This window comes from Eumetopias jubatus, unplaced genomic scaffold, assembly GCF_037043125.1.
Source record: "Eumetopias jubatus isolate StellerSeaLion01/CBP00866 unplaced genomic scaffold, mEumJub1_p1.0 scaffold_10, whole genome shotgun sequence".
NCBI lineage: Eukaryota > Metazoa > Chordata > Mammalia > Carnivora > Otariidae > Eumetopias > Eumetopias jubatus.
The window spans coordinates 28799726-28821091 of NW_028274816.1; the positions used below are offsets into that span (position 1 = coordinate 28799726).

Genomic DNA, 21366 nt, shown 5'->3' on the forward strand with positions numbered 1-21366 from the left:
ATAGCCCATATGGAGTAGATGTGGGCAAAGCCACTGGCACTAAGAAAATGGGGTCACAGCCATGAAGATGAGTCCTTTGCCTTTTTGACATGCCCTTAGTCTTTTGCAGATTGTTCAAAAGTAAATGAATACATACTAGAACCCATTTTAACTTTACTGAATTTTAACATTTATTTTTATTTGCATCTAGAAAGAATTCAGACATATGAAAGCATATCTGGTAGCTTTATTTTTCCAATACAAAAGACAAATGTTTGTAGATGATTTTGATAGCGATTCAAGTGCTAGATCAATTAACAAATTATTTAATTAAAATTTATTTACATTTAAAGAGGAATCCTTCCTTCCCCTGTTTTTTAATGTTCATCCAGGCATTAAATTTTTTTTTTGGTCCTAATTGAAGACATTTTTGAAGCACCTTTCCTGGAAGTAATCTACACCAAGTTATTGCTAGGTTCTCTCACTTTTTTCATTTTATGCTGAAGTTAATGGTTCATAAAAAGGATGTGTTCTGCAGGTATTGACTATGAATATTAGAAAATAGAAATATAGCCTTGGATCCTTTGTGGAGAATCTGCAGCTGGATGGTGGCAAAGGCTGGTCTTAATTAAGTCACACCATTTGGGTGTCCACCAAATCTGAGAGGCTAAAAATCCAGTGCAAGTGAAAATGATAGCCCTTGTGCATTTGCAGTGACTTTCTCTACATGATAGGGAGGAGGAGAGGAGAAAGCCTGAAAATGATGCAGTAGTAAGATGCCCAGTATGTGGACCCAAAGACTGTCTTGCAGGTGTAGTAGACAGAATAATGGCCTTCTCAAAGATGTCCACACTCTATTCCCAGGAGCCTGTGAATATGTTACCTTCCATGGTAAACAGAAGTTTTGAAAATGTGATTAAGAGTATGCACCTAGAGATGGATGGGGACCTTATCCTGGATTATCCAGGTGGACCCAATGTAATCTGGCTTGGTCTTCGAGGGATGCAGTGGAAGAAGAGGGAAAGATTCAAAGAGTGCTGCATTTAAAGAAGGAGGAGGGGGCAATGAGCCAAGGAATGTGGGTGTCCTACAGAGGTTGGGAATTGCCCTCAGCTACTTTCCAGGAAGGAGACAGAGATCTCAGTTCTGCAACTACAGGAACTAAATTCTGCCAGTAACCTGTATGAACAAGGAAAAGGGTCCTCCCCTAGAGCTTCAGAAAGGGACACAGTCCTTCCAGTAACTTTATTGTAGCCTAATGAGATCCTGCCAGACGTTTGACCTACAAAACTGTAAGCTGTTAATTTTTTGGTGATTTGTTACAGCAGTGATAGGAAACAAATACAAATGTTATGGAATAAATGAAAAAGATTGAGAGAATAGCCTCATTTGGGTAGGTCAATTTCAGCACTTGGAAGGAACTGCCATATGGAATAAGGCAAAGCATTATTGATGACTCAGGCAAACATCCAGGTCTGTTAAAATAATGAATAAAGACCACATGCACACAAGAGACAGACTTGTTACATGTTACTGTAGAATATAGCTTTTCATTTTCAGACAGGCCTAGGTGATAGGAAACATAGCCTTTTTGTTGAGATAATTTATAAAAAATAACTTCAGATTATTTTGGTGAACTACTTCTTGTTTCTGGGTAAATGTCATATGTAAATGTATCCATTGCAGTTGCTCAAACTCTAACAATAACTTGTCATGGAAAAATGATGGTGCTTAGCAATTAGGTCAAATTTTTTTGTTTTTTGTTTTTTATTTTTTTAGGTCAAGTTTTGTACCAACTTTGTTGCTTTTTCTGTTGCATTTTCTGCTGTAGTTATTGAATCTTCTACAAAGTGAGTGCTTGAGTGTCTTTTTAGCTCGCTTAGTTTTTTTTTTTTTTTAAAGATTTTATTTATTTGACAGAGAGAGACACAGCGAGAGAGGGAACACAAGCAGGGGGAATGGGAGAGGGAGAAGCAGGCTTCCTGCAGAGCAGGGAACCCGAATTCATGGAAACCAATGAAAATGAAAACACAACTGTCCAAAATCTTTGGGATACAGCAAAGGCAGTCCTGAGAGGAAAGTATATAGCAATAGAAGCCTTTCTCAAGAAACAAGAAAGGTCTCAAATACACAACCTAACCCTACAGCTAAAGGAGCTGGAGAAAGAACAGCAAATAAAGCCTAAACCCAGCAGGAGAAGAGAAATAATAAAGATCAGAGCAGAAATCAATGAAATAGAAACCAAAAGAACAGTAGAACAGATCAACGAAACGAGGAGCTCGTTCTTGGAATGAATTAACAAGATTGATAAACCCCTGGCCAGACTTATCAAAAAGAAAAGAGAAATGACCCAAATCAACAAAATCATGAATGAAAGAGGAGAGATCACAACCAACACCAAAGAAATACAAACAATTCTAAGAACATATTATGAGCAACTCTATGCCAGCAAATTAGATAACCTGGAAGAAATGGGTGCATTCCTAGAGATGTATCAACTACCAAAACTGAACCAGGAATAAAAAGAAAACCTGAACAGACCTATAACCACTAAGGAAATTGAAGCAGTCATCAAAAATCTCCCAACAAACAAAAGCCCAGGGCCGGATGGCTTCCCAGGGGAATTTTATCAGACATTTCAAGAAGAATTAATACCTATTCTCCTGAAACTGTTCCAAAAAATAGAAAAGGAAGGAAAACTTCCAAATTCATTTTATGAGACCACCATTACCTTGATCCCAAAACCAGACAAAGACCCCATCCAAAAGGAGAATTACAGACCAATATCCTTGATGAACATGGATGCAAAAATTCTCACCAAAATACTCGCCAATAGGATCCAACAGTACATTAAAAGGATTATTCACCACGACCAAGTGGGATTTATCCCTGGGCTGCAAGGCTGGTTCAACATCCGCAAATCAATCAACGTGATACAATACATTAACAAAAGAAAGAACAAGAATCATATGATCCTCTCAGTAGATGCAGAAAAAGCATTTGACAAAGTCCAGCATCCTTTCTTGATCAAAACTCTTCAGAGTATAGGGATAGAGGGTACATACCTCAATATCATAAAAGCCATCTACGAAAAACGTACAGCGAATATCATTCTCAATGGGGAAAAGCTGAGAGCTTTTCCCCTAAGTTCAGGAACGCGGCAGGGATGTCCACTCTCACCACTGCTATTCAACATAGTATTAGAAGTCCTAGCCACAGCAATCAGACAACAAAAAGAAATCAAAGGCATCCAAATCGGCAAAGAGGAAGTCAAACTCTCACTCTTTGCAGAGGATATGATACTGTATGTGGAAAACCCAAAAGACTCCACCCCAAAACTGCTAGAACTCATATAGGAATTCAGTCAAGTACCAGGCTATAAAATCAATGCACAGAAATCAGTGGCATTCCTATACACCAACAACAAGACAGAAGAGAGACAAATCAAGGAGTCGATCCCATTCACAATTGCACCCAAAACCATAAGATACCTAGGAATAAATCTAACCAAAGAGGCAAAGGATCTGTACTCAGAAAACTATAAAATAGTCATGAAAGAAATTGAAGAAGACACAAAGAAATGGAAAAACGTTCCATGCTCATGGATTGGGAGAACCAACATTGTGAAGATGTCAATGCTACCTAGAGCAATCTACACATTCAATGCAATCCCCATCAAAATACCATCCACTTTTTTCAAAGAAATGGAACAAATAATCCTAAAATTTGTATGGAACCAGAAGAGACCCCGAATAGCCAGAGGAATCTTGAAAAAGAAAAGCAAAGCTGGCGGCATCACAATTCCGGACTTCCAGCTCTATTACAAAGCTGTCATCATCAAGACAGTATGGTACTGGCACAAAAACAGACACATAGATCAATGGAACAGAATCGAGAGTCCAGAAATGGACCCTGAACTCTATGGTCAACTCATCTTTGACAAAGCAGGAAAGAATGTCCAATGGAATAAAGACAGTCTCTTCAACAAATGGTGTTGGGAAAATTGGACAGCCACATGCAGAAGAATGAAACTGGACCATTTCCTTACACCACACACAAAAATAGACTCCAAATGGTTGAAAGACCTAAACGTGAGACAGGAGTCCATCCAAATCCTAAAGGAGAACACAGGTAGCAACCTCTTCGACCTCAGCCGCAGCAGCTTCTTCCCAAAACATCGCCAAAGGCACGGGAAGCCAGGGCAAAAATGAACTATTGGGATTTCATCAAGATAAAAAGCTTTTGCACAGCAAAAGAAACAGTCCACAAAACCAAAAGACAACCGACAGAATGGGAGAAAATATTTGCAAATGACATATCAGATAAAGGGCTAGTATCCAAAATCTATGAAGAACTTATCCAACTCAACACCCAAAGAACAAATAATCCAATCAAGAAATGGGCAGAAGACATGAACAGACATTTTTCCAAAGAAGACATCCAAATGGTCAACAGCACATGAAAAAGTGCTCAACTTTACTCAGCATCAGGGAAATCCAAATCAAAACCTCAATGAGATACCACCTCACACCAGTCAGAATGGCTAAAATTAACAAGTCAGGGAACGACAGATGTTGGCGGGGATGCGGAGAAAGGGGATCCCTCCTACACTGCTGGTGGGAATGCAAGCTGGTGCAACCACTCTGGAAGACAGTATGGAGGTTCCTCAAACAGTTGAAATTAGAGCTACCATTCGATCCAGCAATTGCACTACTGGGTATTTACCACAAAGATACAAATGTAGGGACCCGAAGGGGGATGTGCACCCCAATGTTTCTAGCAGCAATGTCCACAATAGCCAAACTGTGGAAAGAGCCAAGATGTCCATCGACAGATGAATGGATAAAGAAGAAGTGGTATATATACACAATGGAATATTATGCGGCCATCAAAAGGAATGAGATCTTGCCATTTGCAACGACGTGGATGGAACTGGAGGGTGATAACACCCTTAGTGAAATAAGTCAATCAGAGAAAGACATGTATCCTATGACCTCACTGATATGAGGAATTCTTAATCTCAGGAACAAACTGAGTGTTACTGGAGTGGTTGGGGGTGGGAGGGATGGGGTGGCTGGGTGATAGACATTGGGGAGGGTATGTGCTATGGTGAGCGCTGTGAAGTGTGCAAGACTGTTGAATCACAGATCTGTACTTCTGAAACAAATAACACAACATACTTTAAGAAAAAAAAAAGAAGAAGATAGCAGGAGAGGAAGAATGAAGGGGAGTAAGTCAGAGGGGGAGACGAACCATGAGAGATGATGGACTCTGAAAAACAAACTGAGGGTTCTAGAGGGGAGGAGGGTAGGGGGATAGGTTAGCCTGGTGATGGGTATTAAAGAGGGCACATTCTGCATGGAGCACTGGGTGTTATGAACAAACAATGAATCATGGCACACTACATCAAAAAGAAATGATGTAATATATGGTGATTAACATAACAATAAAAAAAAAAAAAACCAGGGAGCCCGATGTAGGGCTCGATCCCAGGACCCTGGGGTCATGACCTGAGCTGAAGACAGACGCTTAATGACTGAGCCACCCAGGCGCCCCAAGCTCGCTTAGTTTTAACTCACCATCTCTCCTTTTCCCTGGCCTTCTTTTTGGGGCTCCTGAATATCACCTACTTCTGTGTTTGGAGTTCTCCTGAGCATGTAGGACTCTATCCAAGTGTACTCAGGCCTTGCACAGAGATGTAACATGGGGGCACAGAGGCATTCTGACTGGCTGTGCCTGGATCATTGCTAGGTTTAAATTGTACTGTAATTTCACCTGTTCAAAATATGATTCCTTTTTTGAGAATTCAAACTGCTCTGAGAGGCAGGATATAAGAGTCCATACAAGTTATGCTTATACAGACAGGCCTAGGGAGGTCCATCCTGCAGTGCATCCTGCATTGTTTAATAGGCATAAGCTGTTATGTTTGTGCTGTGTGTCGTGTTGGGTTGTATATAAGCTAGACAGATCTTTTCTTCCTTAGGCCCAGGCCCATTATTTATGGGCTGAATTGTGTCCCCCTCCCAAATTCATATGTTGAAACCCTAATCCCCAATGTGACTAAATTTGGATATAGGGCCTCTAAGGAGGTAAATTAAGGTTAAATGAGCTCATGAGAGTGAGGTCTCACATGATAGCACTAGTGTTTTTATAAGAAGAAGAGACCAGAGGGCTCTCTCTGTATTCACAGAGGAAAGACCGTGTGGGGGCATTGCAAGAAGGAAGTTGTCTGTCAGTCAGGAAGAGAGATCTTGCCGGAAACTGAATTTACTGACACCTTGGTCATGGACTTCTAACTTCCAGAATTGTGAGAAGATAAATTTCTGTTGTTTAAGCAACCCAGTCTGTGGTGTTTTGTTATAGAAGTCTTAGAAGATTAATACAAGACCACTTCTGGGAGTCTGCATTTCATCCTGGAAAGTCTTTGAAGCAAATTAAGCTTGGGACATATAGCATCATCCATTTCACATTTGAAAGCAAGTATCTCTGGCTGTTGTGTAAATAGTGACATAAAAAGGAGGGCAAGAGTGAAAGTGGAAAGTCTGCCGAGAGGCTACTGTAGTGGTCCATGGGAGAGACAATGACATTTTTCACCATTTGATTATTTAAAGCAGAAATGACAACTCTAAATTGGGCAGTCTGTAACTTACTCTAATTGTTCCTTTTATAAATATAAGGGTAAGAATATGTATCAACAATAGCACAGAGAGTGGGGATTTGGGGCTAGTAGACTGATACTATTGAAATTAATACATTTTATGTAAGATGTTACACTATTAACAAAATTGATAGTGATAATTGTACTATTCATGATGTAACCTCTAGTTAACATGAAAAGGATGCAGAGGTATATAGCTAAAAAGCCAATAAAGGAACTTAAATGAAATACTAAGGATATTTTGCCTCAAAATGAGGCAGAAAAGAAGGGATGGAGAAAAGGAAACAGATGGAACGATGAGAAATCAAATAGCAAAATGGTAAACCAAAATCAAGCTGTCTCTAAAATCATATTCGATGTAAATGGAATGACTATACCAGTTAAATGATGGAGGTTGTCTGACAGGAGGGGGGAAAAGCAGGATCCAGTTAAACCCTATATACAGAAACATACTTTAATTATAAAAGCGGATAAAAAATGACAGCAAAAGGATGGGGAAAGATAGGGCATGCAAGCAATAAACAAGGGAAAGATGCAATGACTATATTAATATTAGACAAGATAGACCTTGAGATAAGAATTGATAAAGAGGGACATTTTATAATGAAAACAAGGCCAACTTATCACAAAGACATAACAATTATTAATACATATGTGCCTAATAGAGCTTCCAATTATGTGAAGCAAAAATAGCCAGAATTAAAGGGAAAATAGACAGTTGCACAATCATAGTTGGAGATATTAACATGTCCTCTCAATAAGTAAGGTAAGTAGACATAAAAATCAATAAAGAATAGAAGATATGAACAGTGCTATTAACCTCCTTGATCTAATTGTTTATAAAACACAACATTCTGTAGCCAGAATACACATCTCTTTCGTGTGCCATGGAGCTTTCAAGATGTATGCTGATCCATAAAACAAATCTCAATTTTAAATTGATGCAACTAGTTGGATGTATGTATTAAAGCTAAACTTATGCTTACCCTGTGGATCAGCAAACCTATTTATAGATATTACCATTGAGAATCGAATGTACCAAAAGGCGAGCACAAGATTGTGCATAGCAACTTTATTCACAATACCCTAGTTCTAGAAAGCAGCTAAATGCCCATCAGCAGGAGAATGGAGACAGAGTGATATATTCATTTAAGACAATATAACACAGGTAGAAAAATAAACTTTTGCTACACAGGACAGTATGGATGATCTTGTAGATATAATGAAAAGCTCCAGAATCCAGGTCTAAATCTAGTCATACTGTATGATTCCATTTATGTGAAGTTCAAGAACAGGCAAAATGAATCAACAGTTATAGAAGGCAGAAGAGTTGGAACAGGTATTACTTCCTCGGGTGGGAGACATTGCCTGGGAGGGGAACAAGGGAGCATTCTACATGCTGACAATTTATGTCTTCCACAGGTGGAAGTTAAGTCCAAGTAAAGGTAACTGACTGGTCTAGTTCAAGAGGCTCAGCCTCAACCCAGCAAAACGAACTTTGTAAACAATATGAGTCATAAGGATCTTGGTTTTCCAGTCAGTATTCCTAGGGGTTCCACATGGTTCCCACAGTAGTACTGGTAGATCATCTCTCTGCATCCTTTCCCCATCACCCATGGATTCTTTCCAAATATGATGACTTGAACTATATGTTCTTTTGGATAGAAGCTTGAAAACAGGTGATCTTTGTACTAATTATATAAAGAGATTTTCTTGATCAAATTACTGATTGAATCAATCTTATAATGAGACCTTTAAAAAAATAAATGGTAGTTGCATTTATTTTTTAAAGATTTAAAAAAATTTTAAGTAATCTCTACACTCATTATGGGGCTTGAACTCACAACCCTGAGATCAAGAGTCACATGCTCCGCCAACTGAGCCAGTCAGGCACCCCTACAATGAGACCTTTTGATTGACCTAAAAATACAAATTGTTTAGAACTCTTTAGGAGCACAAACCTTCCTAAACTGATATACTGACTAATCTTTGAAGTGTGGTCTCAATAGGCAAAACTTTTTGGACAGTTGAAGTTATTGTGAACTCGTGAAAAAGAATTTTTTAATAAAAGGATTTCCTACTTTTCATATATTTCTTGCCGTTAGGTGTCCTTTCTTGATTTTTCCCCCTGTTATTCCTGGTATGTCTCATAGTAAGCATAACTTCACACAAGCCCAGACAAGCTCGGGCAGCCTTGCATAAAACTTTTGATAGAAATGGATTATACATTGTGGTTTTCCCACGGTGCCACAGTGGGAGAGTCTGCTTTGTGTGAATGGAGGTCGTGGTTCTTGGATTCCCCCACGAAAGATTTACATGAGGATCCGCTCTTGAATAAAGACAGCCAGAAGAAAAGTAGTAAGCAGAGAGCAGTTTATTGAGGACAGTATAATCTCAAGGTGGGAGAGCAGGGAGACCCAGAGGTGGCAACTATACTGGGGTTAGGGATATCTTTTCTTTTTATGTTTGCACAGGTTGTGGGTCATAGCTAGGGGGGTCTCTGACTGAGATTGTTTCCAGTCGTCTAAGGGACTCCTCCTATGGGCGGGGAGGGAAAGTGTTTGGCCCTACAAGGTTCTGGCCAGAACAGTCATGGCCGTCTTCGGGTGGGGGGGCAGGGCGGTCAAAACCGCAATGTAAAGATATTATAATGAATCTATAGGTTACCCTGGGGCAGAGGTTGAACAGGAGAGCGCATGTTCTGCACTTGTAGCTCTTGGTCTGTCAGCCCTGGAGTGTTGGAAGCCATAAGGCCAGTATGTTAAGAGCCACAAAATCAAGATGTTGTGCCTTCAGGCAGGCTTCTAATATGTCATCTATTTATCACCGCTTTTGCCTCCATCTCCTGTCTGACTAACTGCCTACTCTATCAATAGCTTTAGGGACATCAGATAAGTCTCATACACATAGATGTGTGATAGTATAGCATGTGTTAGTAAAACAAGTGTTAAGAGTCAGACCTGAATCTAAACAGTGGCTTGGTTCTTAGCTGCTGTGCAACGTTAGGCAAGTTACTAAAACTCTCTGAGCTTCAGTTTCCTTGCCTGTATAATGTAATTAATAATCATTGCCTCATAGGGTTATTGTGAGGTTAAACATCTAGAATGGTGTCAAGCATATTATAAGGGCTCAATAAACAATGATTTTATTATTTTATGATGATGATAATGCTGCTGCTGGTGATGCCATTAAACTTAGTGGAATTCTGACCTCCTACTTCCATAAATATAGGCAAAAACATCAGCACACAGTTATGCAAAATTAAATGAATTCTTTTGCTCTTTACTTTCTGGATAATGGGGCTTATAAATTCTTCATAAAGCACTTTGGATTCTGGAACTAAAACTCTGAAGAAGTCTAATGACTAAATAAAATTTAAATGCCATTAGTACTTCACATAATTATCACAAAATGCCAGAGGGATATTTGGAAAATAAATAAATAGAGTCAGCTATTTTGTTCTCTTTAAGATTTCTACCAAGATGTTAATAGACAGAAAAACATTAAAGATACTGTATGAATTTTTTTTGTTTTAATTTTTTTAAATCCCACATTGCTTAGCGGGGGAGGATGTGACTATTAGCAAATTTCAGAGTAGTTTATTAGCTTTTATTAGTTTTTAGCTTTTAGAATCAGAGTTAGTTTTGTGAATCACCTAATTACCCTCAATGTTGGTGCTGTTGACATTCTGCACAGTCACTGTAGAACAATGCATGTGTGGCATGTGTACACTATAGTTAAATCTGACAGAATCATTCTTAATGTCTGGGGATTTAGGGACCATTGTAAAATAATTGGCATGGAAACTGAAAGTGTTTTTCTCTTCTTAAATCGCAGTATTGCACTTAACACAACATATATGGACAAGGGGCTGGGAAAGAGTACAGGGCTCTATTATTAAGAAATAAAATGATTAATATATATTTGTTATAAATTTTCTGTTATCAGTGAAAGAGAAGATTGAATGACATGCTTAGGTCTGTTTGAAAGAAGCAGGAATTTGATTCAAGTGAAATTTTATTTATTCTTTTATTATTTATTATTTTATTTCATTATTATTTATTATAGTTTATTATTTAATTTGTGCAAGAAACTAAGCATTTTACATATATTATCTGATTTAATCTTTCATTGCCCCTGTGAGGAGGTGCTCAGTGGAAAATACTGTATTCTTTCAACAACAAATACTTACTGACTACTTACTAGGTATCAGTCATTATGCAGGACATTGGGATTCACCAAATATGTTTTCTGCTTTCTGAACTCTCGCAAAGGGTGGGAATCACCAATATATAAATGGGAAAAAATACAGTTTTAATAAGTAGGGATAGTAAGAATAAAGTATCAGTATTGATTTTTTTTTAAAGATTTAAAAAAAATTTTTTTTGAGAGAGAGAGAGTGTGCGCACACAAGAGCAGAGGTTGAGGGGAGTGGGAGAAGGAGAAGCAGATTTCCCTGCTGAGCAGGGAGCCCAATGCAAGGCTAGATCCCAGGACCCTGAGATCATGACCTGAGCTGAAGGCAGAAGCTTAACCGACTGAGCCAGCCAGATGCCCATATCAGCATTGATTTCTAAGCGTAGTTGATTTGTAGGTAGGCATTCTTAAAACAGTCACTATATCACTTTGGAATTGGAAGATTCCCCAAGATTCAGATTGTAGGGCAGGGATGTCTCAGACCTCCTTTACTGTCAAAGATTTAGTGACTGTGTACGCCGCACATCTGTGACGGCATTGTGCTATGGCATGTGGAGTGCACAGCCATGCCCATCACTGAAGGTGATGGCCTGGATAAGCATACCTGGCTCCCTCTTCCACCCACTGAGTATCACAGATGGGGCCTGGAGGGTGTGTTTCTGATGGTGGTATTTCCAGAGATGTCTCTGAACGAGAGCAGGTGCAGGGGACTTAAGTATCTGGAGTGACGGCCCGAGCCTCTCCTTTGCCCGTGGATGGGGGCAGATCTCAGAAAAGCGCTGCCAGTGTCTGCTCCCACTGGCCTCTGGTCCTTGGATGGGCTTTCTCATTGTTTAAATCTGCACAGAGCTAGACAGCAACTGGCCAGAGGGGCTGAATTTACCACATCTCTCCTCGTCTGGAGGAGGCCGTATGTCCTAAAAGCTCCAGGGAGTCTTCCTCTCTGTCATCCCCCTCAGGGCAGCAGCTTATTGCTCTGACTCTGGCAAGAGCTGTTTAGTTGTTCATGGCCCACTGGCTTGCAGTTTATGTAGACAATGTAGGAATTACAACCATGAGCATGCAGGGTCAATGTCCTTCTTGAAAGATAGTGGATCTCAGTCCTTGGATGCATGTTAGAACTTCTAAAAATACCTATGCCTGGATGCTGTACAGACCACGAAGTCAAATAGCTGCGGCTGTCTGTGGTCCAAGTATCGGTAGATTTTAAAATCTTCTCATGTGCTTCTAATGTGGCCAGGGTTACAAATGACTAATTCACTGACTCAGGATGAACACACTCAGTAGTTAAAAGAGGTGATTAATATTGAGGCAAAACCAATGGATAAATAGCATGGAGCATTAGCGCAGAAAAAAATGAATCAAACTTTCGAGTAGATGAAATGGAGCAACAACAACAAAATTACTTTCTGAAATTGGATTTCACAATTCAGTAAAATAACTAAAAAAATAGATATCTAGGAAACCAAGTGGCATAAGTAGGTTACAAGATGGGCAAATATAAAGAAATGGAAATCAGAAGTGAAAGATAGGTAACTGATGACGAAGAAGGAAAGAAAAATAAATAGAGGATAGGTAATAACGAAAGAAATAACAGAACCTTTTCAGAGGTAGAAGAATGACTTAAAGGCTCCATGGCTCCCAACTAATATTGAAATTAAAGGCCACAATATCAAGTGGGAGCAAAAGAACAACATATAACTGATTATTTAGTTTAACGCCAGAACTCTAAGGATCACATATATAGCTAAGAGAACATTCTAATCTTAGGAAAAAAAATTTTTTTTTTTGGAGAATACAAGATGCAATTGGTATGTCACCCATCGATCCTATGTAAGAAATTATTCAAGAATAATACAAAAGGGTTGAGTCATCTTTTAAAAGGGTGAGGATAGTATAAAATGAATATATGATGTGGGTGGTTGGCCAAGTGGAGACAGACTTGGAGTGAAAGCATCCTTATAATTTCATTTGGGCCACGGAAATACAAAGGTCAAGTAATCTATCTTGGTTGGTAGCATGACTACTTAATCTGGATTCATCAGTAGTGAAATGTAGGTTTCATTATAACTGTTAGGAACGGATATATATATATATGGGACACCTGGGTGGCTCAGTCAGCTAAGCGTCTGGCTTGGGCTCAGGTCATGATCCCAGTGTCAGGCTCTCTGCTCAGCGGGGAGTCTGCTTCTCCCTTTACCCCTCCCCCTGCTCATGTTCTCGTGCTCTCTCTCTCCCTGTCTCTCAAATAAATAAAATCTTAAAAAAAAAAAGAATGGATATACAAACAGTAATAATAATGAAGTGTGATTATCTTTCCAAAGTAACCAGTGGTGGTGGGTGTGGGGAATAATATGGAAAAAAAAATAAACTTGCCAGAAAGAGTAAAAATGAGAACAAACATAACAATGATAAATAGATAAAATGAAATTAAAGTATAAGCATAAAACCACATTATCAATTATCACATTACATAAAAAATACAATTTCCAATACACGATTCAGAGACTCCATAGGTGATTAAAATGCGAAAGTACTCAAAGAAGAGCGAATAACTATTGGTGACTGTCAAGACCATATTACTTAAGTGGGCCAAACCTAGGACAATAGAAATAAAAATGACTTGGACCGAGTAAAATTATGGTAGTAGGTTTTAATATAGCAAAATGTTAGTGATCAATTCAATAAAAAAGCCAGACTACCTTGCATTTTACTTATGTAATTAAAAGCCCAAAGCAGTATATACTAAAGAAATATTCTAGCTTATGTGCAAAGAGCAAGCATTATTTTTTGGTTCACAGGCATGTACAATGATTAAAAAATGAGTAAGACCATAACCTACTAAAAATTTAGAGATTTTGCAAGTCACATTTCTTATTATGGCCAATAAAACTAGAAACCAACAGTACAATTACTATAAAAATCCTGTAATTTAAAACAGAAACCCTCAGTTAAAGAAAATATTTAAAATATCACAAATTATCTATATAAACAACAAAAGATCAGCTTGCATTATGGCTTATGTGACATTAGCCATTACTTTATTTGGAGAAAATTAGTTTTATTAAAACAAAGTTTCATAATAAATATAAACTATTTAGCTTGAGAAACTAGAAAATGCGTGGTAACAATATACTTATAAGAATGAAGCTACTTGGGCGCCTGGGTGGCTCAGTTGGTTAAGCGACTGCCTTCGGCTCAGGTCATGATCCTGGAGTCCCGGGATCGAGTCCCCCATCGGCCTCCCTGCTCAGCAGGGAGTCTGCTTCTCCCTCTGACCCTCTTCCCTCTCGTGCTCTCTATCTCTCATTCTCTCTCTCTCAAACAAATAAATAAAATCTTTAAAAAAAAAAGAATGAAGCTACTGATAATTAGTGATGTAAAAGATAAAATTAAAGAAAATTAAAGATAAAAGTATATTGTCAAAAAAATAAATATACCCCAAAATATGGGCCTAAAGGGCCTAAATATACCCCAAAATATGGGTCTAATATATGGGGTTTTTCTAAAGAAAAAGCAAATGGAAAATATGAAAAGACAAATGTATACAATAATTAGAAAAGTACAGTTGATGGTACCACAGACACTGAAAAAATAAACAATTTATAAGAGAACATTGCTTGTATTTTTTCTGAGGATGATACTTTATTGATAACTGGTTTCTTGCTTATTTTAATATTCTGGGCATATTTATTTCAGCATTGTTCAGCAAACCCTCGACCCCATCACTGTTGGCACTTCATTTAGGTCTGACAACTTTCTTCATAGTACTAAGGTACTCACATTGTGTTATACCACTTTCATCTTTCAAATAGTACTACTTTTTAGCTATAGAATAGGGTTGTTTATCATGAACTCCTATAATCAATTCTAGCTTGATACTTCAAGAAAGAATTCACTTAGCAGAATCAACTTATTTGTTTGTTGTTTTCCTGAGCCAAGAGACTCCCTTGTGACTTCTTTTGTATCAGCTAGACACAAGAAGGGCACTCTCTTCTTTAATAATAACTTTATTCCCAAGACTCAGCATTGTGGGGCAGTTCAATATCAAGTTTTCAGACTATTGCCATCATTGAACTGGTTGAAATGTGTTTTTATTATAATAGGAATAAATTTCATTATGCTACTGTATTATCCATGAAAATGCATTAAAACTAACCATGTTCAGGTTAGTCATTGAAACTTCAACAATTACATATAAGTATACTTCCTCTTGAGTATAAAAATCAGTGTCTCAACATTGAGGCTCTTGGGAAGTGATTGGAAATTGTGACGGTAACTCTTGGTGGGGCATGACTTTAAAATTGACATGGAAGGTCTCTAGAGTCAAGCACCAGAGCCTTTGAATTTAACTGAGCAACACAACTGCTGATAGAAATGCCCAACATTGGGTATTATCATTTAAAAATGGCCGTTTTGGTATATTGGAAAATTTCTCCCCATGTTTTCTCTAGATTTTTCCACTTACTACAACTACCTAGGCCTCCAATGCTGGAACCAGGTCCTTTGGCTTAAATAGGTACAAACCTCCTTTCCATTGGCTTGTCCACATGTAGCTTTATATGCACACCCAAAGCAAGCTTTAATAGGTGCTTTGGCTTATGTTGATAAACAAGAGAAAGAAAATGTCAGGTAGTTTCAACATTTTTTAATTAAAGTTTGGTTTTCTTCTACTACTCCCTACAGTTTGACTAACAGATATTATAATATCTTAGTGTTATATTAAGATTATAATAGTTTGTTTAAAGGAATATTGTAACTCACTGTTTCTGCTACTCAAAGTAGAACCCAACTTTTCCTTAAAACAGAGAAATAAGGTCATGAATTTTAATACTTTTATTCTGCAAGACATATGTCCACTGGATCTTATTTTGTGTTTTTTGTTTTTCTGTTCCTCCAAAGCATGAAATTAAAATAGCTGAAGTAAAATGAGTAAGTGATAGGGTGTATGATTTTAGTTCATTTGTTGTGGTAGTATTCTAAGTTAAATTATGTTTGAATTTTGTTATTATCATCTGTGTATTCTTACAGAGAGACAAATTTTTTTTCTGTTGAAATCCTTGAATTTGTAACTTAAACCTTGAATTATGGCAGATAAAATTATCTGAATTGCTATAATGCACTTATCACGAAGCTCCATTTCCCTATGCAACAGGATGGAGAGGATACAAAATGATATTTATTATTTAAGAGATGATGTATCAAGCAAGAAAAGCATATAAACCAATATATTTATTTTCAGGTGTTTAAATGAAAAATACTAAGCTGAAATGTTTGATGGTCAAAGAAGCAATTTATAATGAGTATGTGATAATATCGTAGACTTTACTCCTACTTTACATCACTAAAGTCTGCATAGGTTGATCTTAAATTCTGTGGAAAGGTTTGTAACTCCTTAAGCTGTCCTTGTCTCATCTTGATCCTTCCCTAGGAAAGGGAATTAGGTTGTTTAGTATCTTTATAAAATTGTCATACATTTCTGTATTTTTCCTTCAAAGCAACAGCAATGATAGTTTATAGAATGCTTTCATGTACACATAATCCTGAGGATTATTGTTCTGATTTAATGACTTGATAAGAACATGCGTCTCTCCAGTAACAGAGCTGGAAACTCTGAAGAACTGCTTTGGGATTTAGGATGCAAGGCATGTATAATTTCATATTTTCATGGATGAAATAGGTAAGCTGTCACAGAGTAATTATGTGCATATGGGAATGTTTGTTATTTCTACCAGGCCCCTGTAGCTTCACTTCCTTTCATACCTGGCTCCAACATGTTCTTCAGTTCAACTTCAGTTCCTAGAAATATTGTTCACTTTTTTGATCCTGTTGTCCTTTCATCATGTTTGCCTGGCAAAATCCCAACAATGCTTCAATCTAATTGTCCATCTTATTTAAACCTACACCAAAGTTGTCCAACACTGCTGGCCACAGATGTTAATATCTATCAATTCATAATCTCTGTTTTTTTCCAAGGGGGAAGAACTGTGTCATGGAAATATCATGGATGCCATTTCTCTATTCCCTGACTGTTGATATCCCTTCATAACTTCTTGTTTTTCAGCATCTGCTATTAGCATGACATTGACTTGGAATATATTTTATTTTAAACTTATATATCTTTAACCTAATCTTGGAACTAATTATTTGAAAAGAACATGTTTTCCAAAAGAAATACAAGATACAGGTGGCGGCTGGTTCCTGAGGGAGTTGGGTCCTGCAGAGTGAAGATTTAAATTCCAAGGTCATGGCAAAACATCTGAAGTTCATTGCCAGGACTGTGATGGTACAGGAAGGGAACATAGAAGGTGCATACAGGACCCTAAACAGAATCCTCACCATGGATGGGCCCATTGAGGACATTAAGCGACAGTGGTACTGCGACGGCAGTACTATGAAAAGCCTTGTTGCCAACGACGACGGGAAAGCTACGAAACCTGTCCCCGGATCTACAACATGGAAATGGCTCACAAGATCAACTTCTTGATGTGAAAGAACCGGCCAGATCCATGGCAGGGCTGCCGAGGCCTGTGGATAGTAGGCCCAGTATGAAAATCCCTATCCAGCTGTCTCCTTTCTTTCTCCAGTCCCATTTTCTCTTACCTTTCTTACAATAAATTTGATCATGAATGTGCAAGAAGGCCTGCATATATAGAAGCAATCCTATAGTCAGCAATGGACCCTCTCTTTTATTATGTGAAGGAGAAACTAAGTCAAAAAGTAGTCTAAGAGTAGAATGGTGGTTGCCAAGGGCTGGTTGGGAATGGGGAATTAGTGTTTCAAGGGTACGGAATTTCAGTTGGGGAAGCTGAAAAAGTTCTAGAGACAGATGGTGGTGATACTTGCACAACAATGTGAATGTACTTAATGCCACTGAACTGTACACTTGCATGGTGAAAATGGCAAATTCCATGTATATTTAGATATAATAAAAATTTTTTAAGTAGTCTGGGAGAGGTGAGGAACTTTTCTAAAATGTAGTGGAATATATCTACCATTTCCTACTCAATTCTTATGAAACCCAAAGCAAGACATTATTGGAAAAGCATCTGTTACTCTTTACTGAACTGTCCCCTCCCACCAACTGTTAGATAAAAGGAGAGGAGAGGAGCCATCTACGTATTTGGAATAAATTTTGCTACTGAAACAGCAAAAAAAAAAAAAAAAAAGAAATAAAAGATACAAATAAAACATAATATTATATAAAGCTTGTATCACCAAGTAATATGGAACAAAAGTCAACTTATCTCTAAATTGACAAATGATATAGTTCCACAGACTATGTCCCTGAACATTATTGGTTAGGGAAATATTCTAAGTGCCAGATGTTTCATTACTTGGGTGTATTTTTATAAAATGGAAACTCATTGATTGCCATCAGATGGAAATTAGAAAGAAAATCAAGTATTTAAAATCATCTCAATTTATTTTACCTGATATTTTTAAGCATAAACATATATGTATATACACACACACACACACTCATCCATTTAAATATAAATGCATATGTATATATGTAGGATTTTGCTGAACTCATGCAGTGAATTTTACTAAAATTATTGTAATATTTTTATAAACGTGTTTTCAATTCTTTTGGCAATACCTGCCGTAAGTGTACATGCTAAATGTTGTAAAGTGTACATACTAAATGTACATGCTAGTATGTTTATAGAAAATGAAGATAATATTCATCTGAATTTCTTTTAAAAATAGTGTGAATGTCTTTAACTCAACTCTGGGTATCAAAGGCCATGTGACCAAGACGTTTGTGTAGATTTAAAGCATCACTGATAATTACCTTTACCATTGCTTTTTATTTTTTCATTCGGATTTGAGTTACTGTTACAGTCTTTTCATTTCAGTTTTGAAGAACTCCTTTAGTATTTCTTACAGGACAAATGTGTTAGCAATGAACTCTTTCAGTTTTGTTTATCAGGGAATGTCTTTTATTTTATAACACTGCTTAGCTTTTGTTGCTTGTTGGTGCATAGCCTCCAGGTTAACCAGAAGTGGATACTTAGGATATTCTCAGGTCTTCCTTGAGCATATGCCCAGCCCTGGACATGCGCATAGCCCTATGTATGTGCCTTCTAGATTGCTAGGAATACGTTACAGTTTTTCTTTCTTTTTTATTTTTATTTTTTAAAATACTTTTTTATTGTTATGTTAATCACCATACATTACATCATTAGTTTTTGATGTAGTGTTCCATGATTCATTGTTTGTGCATAACACCCAGTGCTCCATGCAGAATGTGCCCTCTTTAATACCCATCACCAGGCTGACCCATCCCCCCACCCCCCTCCCCTCTAGAACCCTCAGTTTGTTTCTTAGAGTCCGTCGTCTCTCATGGTTCACTCCCCCTCCGACTTACTCCCCTTCATTCTTCCCTTCCTGCTATCTTCTTCTTTTTCTTTTTTCTTAACATATGTTGTATTATTTGTTTCAGAAGTACAGATCTGTGATTCAACAGTCTCGCACAATTCACAGCGCTCACCATAGCACATACCCTCCCCAATGTCTATCACCCAGCCACCCCATCCCTCCCACCCCCCACCACTCCAGCAACCCTCAGTTTGTTTCCTGAGATTAAGAATTCCTCATATCAGTGAGGTCATATGATACATGACTTTCTCTGATTGACTTATTTCGCTCAGCATAACACCCTCCAGTTCCATCTACGTCATTGCAAATGGCAAGATCTCATTCCTTTTGATGGCCGCATAATATTCCATTGTGTATATATACCACTTCTTCTTTATCCATTCATCTGTCGGTGGACATCTTGGCTCTTTCCACAGTTTGGCTATTGTGGACATTGCTGCTAGAAACATTGGGGTGCACGTACCCCTTCGGGTCCCTACATTTGTATCTTTGTGGTAATACCCAGTAGTGCAATTGCTGGATCGTATGGTAGCTCTATTTTCAACTGTTTGAGGAACCTCCATACTGTTTTCCAGAGTGGTTGCACCAGCTTGCATTCCCACTAGCAGTGTAGGAGGGATCCGCTTTCTCCTCATCCCCGCCAACATCTGTCGTTTCCTGACTTGTTAATTTTAGCCAATCTGACGGGTGTGAGGTGGTATCTCATTGAGGTTTTGATTTGGATTTCCCTGATGCCGAGTGATGTTGAGTACTTTTTCATGTGCCTGTTGGCCATTTGGATGTCTTCTTTGGAAAAATGTCTGTTCATGTCTTCTGCCCATTTCTGGATTGGATTATTTGTTCCTTGGGTGCTGGGTTTGATAAGTTCTTTATAGATTTTGGATACTAGCCCTTTATCTGATATGTCATTTGCAAATATTTTCTCCCATTCTGTTGGTTGTCTTTTGGTTTTGTGGACTGTTCCTTTTGCTGTGCAAAAGCTTTTTATCTTGATGAAATCCCAGTACATTTTTGCCCTGGCTTCCCGTGCCTTTGGGGATGTTTCTAGGAAGAAGCTGCTGCGGCTGAGGTCGAAGAGGTTGCTACCTGTGTTCTCCTTTAGGATTTGGATGGACTCCTGTCTCACGTTTAGGTCTTTCAACCATTTGGAGTCTATTTTTGTGTGTGGTGTAAAGAAATGGTCCAGTTTCATTCTTCTGCATGTGGCTGTCCAATTTTCCCAACACCATTTGTTGAAGAGACTGTCTTTATTCCATTGGACATTCTTTCCTGCTTTGTCAAAGATGAGTTGGCCCCAGAGTTGAGGGTCCATTTCTGGGCTCTCGATTCTGTTCCATTGAACTATGTGTCTGTTTTTGTGCCAGTACCATACTGTTTTGATGATGACTGCTTTGTAATAGAGCTGGAAGTCCGGAATTGTGATGCCGCCAGCTTTGCTTTTCCTTTTCAAGATTCCTCTGGCTATTCTGGGTCTCTTCTGGTTCCATACAAATTTTAGGATTACTTGTTCCATTTCTTTGAAAAAAGTGGATGGTATTTTGATAGGGATTGCATTGAATGTGTAGATTGCTCTAGGTAGCATTGACATCTTCACAATGTTTGTTCTTCCAATCCATGAGCATGGAACGTTTTTCCATTTCTTTGTGTCTTCTTCAATTTCTTTCATGAGTCTTTTATAGTTTTCTGAGTACAGATCCTTTGCCTCTTTGGTTAGATTTATTCCTAGGTGTCTTATGGTTTTGGGTGCAATTGTGAATGGGATCGACTCCTTGATTTGTCTCTCTTCTGTCTTGTTGTTGGTGTATAGGAATGCCACTGATTTCTGTGCATTGATTTTATAGCCTGCTACTTGACTGAATTCCTGTATGAGTTCTAGCAGTTTTGGGGTGGAGTCTTTTGGGTTTTCCACATACAGTATCATATCCTCTGCAAAGAGTGAGAGTTTGACTTCCTCTTTGCCGATTTGGATGCCTTTGATTTCTTTTTGTTGTCTGATTGCTGTGGCTAGGACTTCTAATACTATGTTGAATAGCAGTGGTGAGAGTGGACATCCCTGCCGCGTTCCTGACCTTAGGGGAAAAGCTCTCAGCTTTTCCTCATTGAGAATGATATTCGCTGTAGGTTTTTCATAGATGGCTTTTATGATA

At 38.1% G+C, this 21366-nt stretch overlaps 1 protein-coding gene and 1 pseudogene across 1 annotated transcript in view; both read left to right on the forward strand.

The window, feature by feature from the left end:
• LOC148163179 (uncharacterized) overlaps positions 1 to 16898 on the forward strand; it is a 184910-nt gene extending 168012 nt beyond the window's left edge. Inside the window, exon 13 of the mRNA XM_088027497.1 lies at positions 16811 to 16898. Within this exon, the coding sequence (XP_087883623.1) occupies positions 16811 to 16863 (53 nt within the window). The 3' untranslated portion in view covers positions 16864 to 16898. The remainder of the gene's footprint in view (positions 1 to 16810) is intronic.
• On the forward strand, positions 15883 to 17734 carry LOC114201096 (small ribosomal subunit protein bS21m pseudogene; annotated as a pseudogene).
• Positions 17735 to 21366: the final 3632 nt, after the last annotated feature.